Raw genomic sequence first — 2,268 nt, 5'->3', positions numbered from 1 at the left:
TTTTCTTCTTCTTTTTTTTTTTTTTTAAACATCTTTTTATTAGCACAGTAACAAATGCAGACTTAAGTAGCCCACAACATACAACCAATCCACTGAGTGACTCCTATTCCACGCCTTACAGTTAAACAGCTTAAGGTATTTCACTACAGGTTGCCGTAAGTCCTGATTAAACCCTTTATTCTTTTCACAAAGATAGATTGGCTTATAAAATAATACATTAACTACTTCTCATTTCATATATGAGGCCATATATCCCCCTCTCCATATCACAGATCATGAGATGAGAGTCTTTAAAAAGGATTTGTTAAATACCAATGTGCCCTCCATAGGGGAAAACAATGCCGACATCTTTTTACAAAAAAAAACCCCAAGAAACTCAACCCAGAACAAAATAAACCCCCAAACCCAAAACAAAAAGCAAAAACAGTGTGTAGAGTCTTGAAAGGACTTTTACATAAAGGTCAACATATGTACCTGTACAAAATTAAGCTGTTTTAATCTTTTACATATTGCAAGCAAACTGGAAACCAAAGAAGTCTAAGAAGTTTACATTCTTCTCTGTACTATATGTGAGCTAATATTGCTGAACTAATTACAGTCTTAAAATATGCTATTCCCAATCCTAGCTGTCTACTGTAGCAAGATACCTTAAGTTACAACAACAAAATCTTAAGAAATAAAAGACTGAATAAAATCTGTTATAGAAATACCCTACTCTTTACCAGCACCCTCCCTCCCCCCACCCCTTCAAAATCATAAGCAGCTCTTTCCATCACAGACAAATAATGTAAGAGTTTGACGAAAATCCAGTTTATGTAGCGTATCTTTTGGTCCATTGTCTGGCCATTCTGTCATGCTCTGCTCTGTTAGTCATATACTGAGTGGCAATACTTCCAACCAGGGGGTCAGCTGAAAAGAAAAGAAAGCAAACTGCTTATTTCAGACAAGTTACTGAATAAAAATGAAAAATCAAGCTGAAGTGTGAATTTAATACAAGGGAATCACACAGGTAAGGCACATTGCAACAATCTGAATATACGGAATTGATGGTCTGTATCTTCGTTGATTGAGTGTATTTATGGCGACATACTAATCTATTAACTAATACAGAGTGAAATGCCAGTTAAAAGTTTTAAGGTGTTTATAAGGCCATCCAGTAGTCATATTTTGCATTACTGAGGACTTTCACCAATTCATGCACTTCAGGTTTATTGTACCCCTTCTAAAAGTACCTGGGACACACTCATTGCTAAGTGTACTTGTATCGATATAAATCTGCCTTCTAGGAAAGAGCAGGTCACAAGGGGAGGTTTTATTTTTCCAACAAATCTATTTTTGTTATATATAATATAGCATGAACTCTGGTGTTTCTGTCATTTTTAGACATATATAGAAATACAACCTGTAAAATTGACTTTGCAAACCGAGATGTATTCCTCTCAACTGGTGTGGATAACGGGTGGGCTAAAAAAGCAGTGAGGATTACTTGTGGCATAGCTGGTCCCTGGTTTTAAATGGATGATGGAAAGAAGAAGGCTAACCCCCTTGATTTCAGAACTGCATTTGTGGCTCTTCTAGCTCCGTTATTCAACGACTACAGTCCTACAGACCAGCGAAGAGTGTTGAACCCTTACCCAAAACCAGAGTTGGTTTGGAAGGGGAAGGAGTTTTCATGTGCAGGAGTAGGACCGCCGCTTTCCTCGTGGGTCAGCCTGAGGAGCGGTGAACAGCAGGCAGGTAGGGTGTATCACCTCCACCCCCTCCAGCCCCTCTCCAGCTGCCCTGGAGAGGGAAACGTGCTGCACTGGAGGCTGGAGCCGTGCTGGCCGAAGCCAACAGGATGAGATGAGGGACACCTTATTTGGGTGCCGGGCAGGGTGCAAGGCAGCAGGTAGCCTGCGTGGCCACGCAGTGGACTTACCCGGGTTGCAGTCTGTGAGGAGGGAGCAGATGGAGAGAAGAACTTTAGAAATAGTTAATGCTGGGCTCCAGTTGTCTTTTAAAATGTCCAGGCAGATGACGCCTTGGCTGTTAATATTACAGTGGTAGATTCTTGTCCGAAACGTTACCTGCAAGAAACAGCTATTAGCTGGCGTGCTGCCGTAATAAACGCACACGATGCGGTAATACGTGACCTCAGCCGCGACAGCGACGTGCCAGGCAGCCAGAACTGAAGGGAAAGGAAAAGAGCCCACGCACGCCGGCGGGGAAGAGGGCAACGAAGGCCGGCGGGGCGCCTGACCCAGCCGGGGCCGGCAGCCCAGCACC

The 2,268-nt window shown here is 42.7% G+C and overlaps 1 protein-coding gene across 2 annotated transcripts in view; it reads right to left on the bottom strand.

Moving 5' to 3' along the window:
* The window catches only part of LOC104289904 (ubiquitin-conjugating enzyme E2 E1), a 44,077-nt gene continuing 41,809 nt past the window's right edge, over positions 1–2,268 (bottom strand). For both annotated transcript variants that reach the window (XM_009888932.1, XM_009888933.1), the window contains 2 exons: positions 1,922–2,069; positions 1–909 (listed from right to left, as the gene is read on the bottom strand). In XM_009888932.1, the coding sequence (XP_009887234.1) occupies positions 812–909; positions 1,922–2,069 (246 nt within the window). In that variant the 3' untranslated portion in view covers positions 1–811. The remainder of the gene's footprint in view (positions 910–1,921; positions 2,070–2,268) is intronic.

The sequence above is a fragment of the Charadrius vociferus genome, unplaced genomic scaffold (assembly GCF_000708025.1).
Source record: "Charadrius vociferus isolate BGI_N301 unplaced genomic scaffold, ASM70802v2 scaffold217, whole genome shotgun sequence".
NCBI lineage: Eukaryota > Metazoa > Chordata > Aves > Charadriiformes > Charadriidae > Charadrius > Charadrius vociferus.
This window is presented reverse-complemented; position numbering and strand designations above follow the sequence as displayed.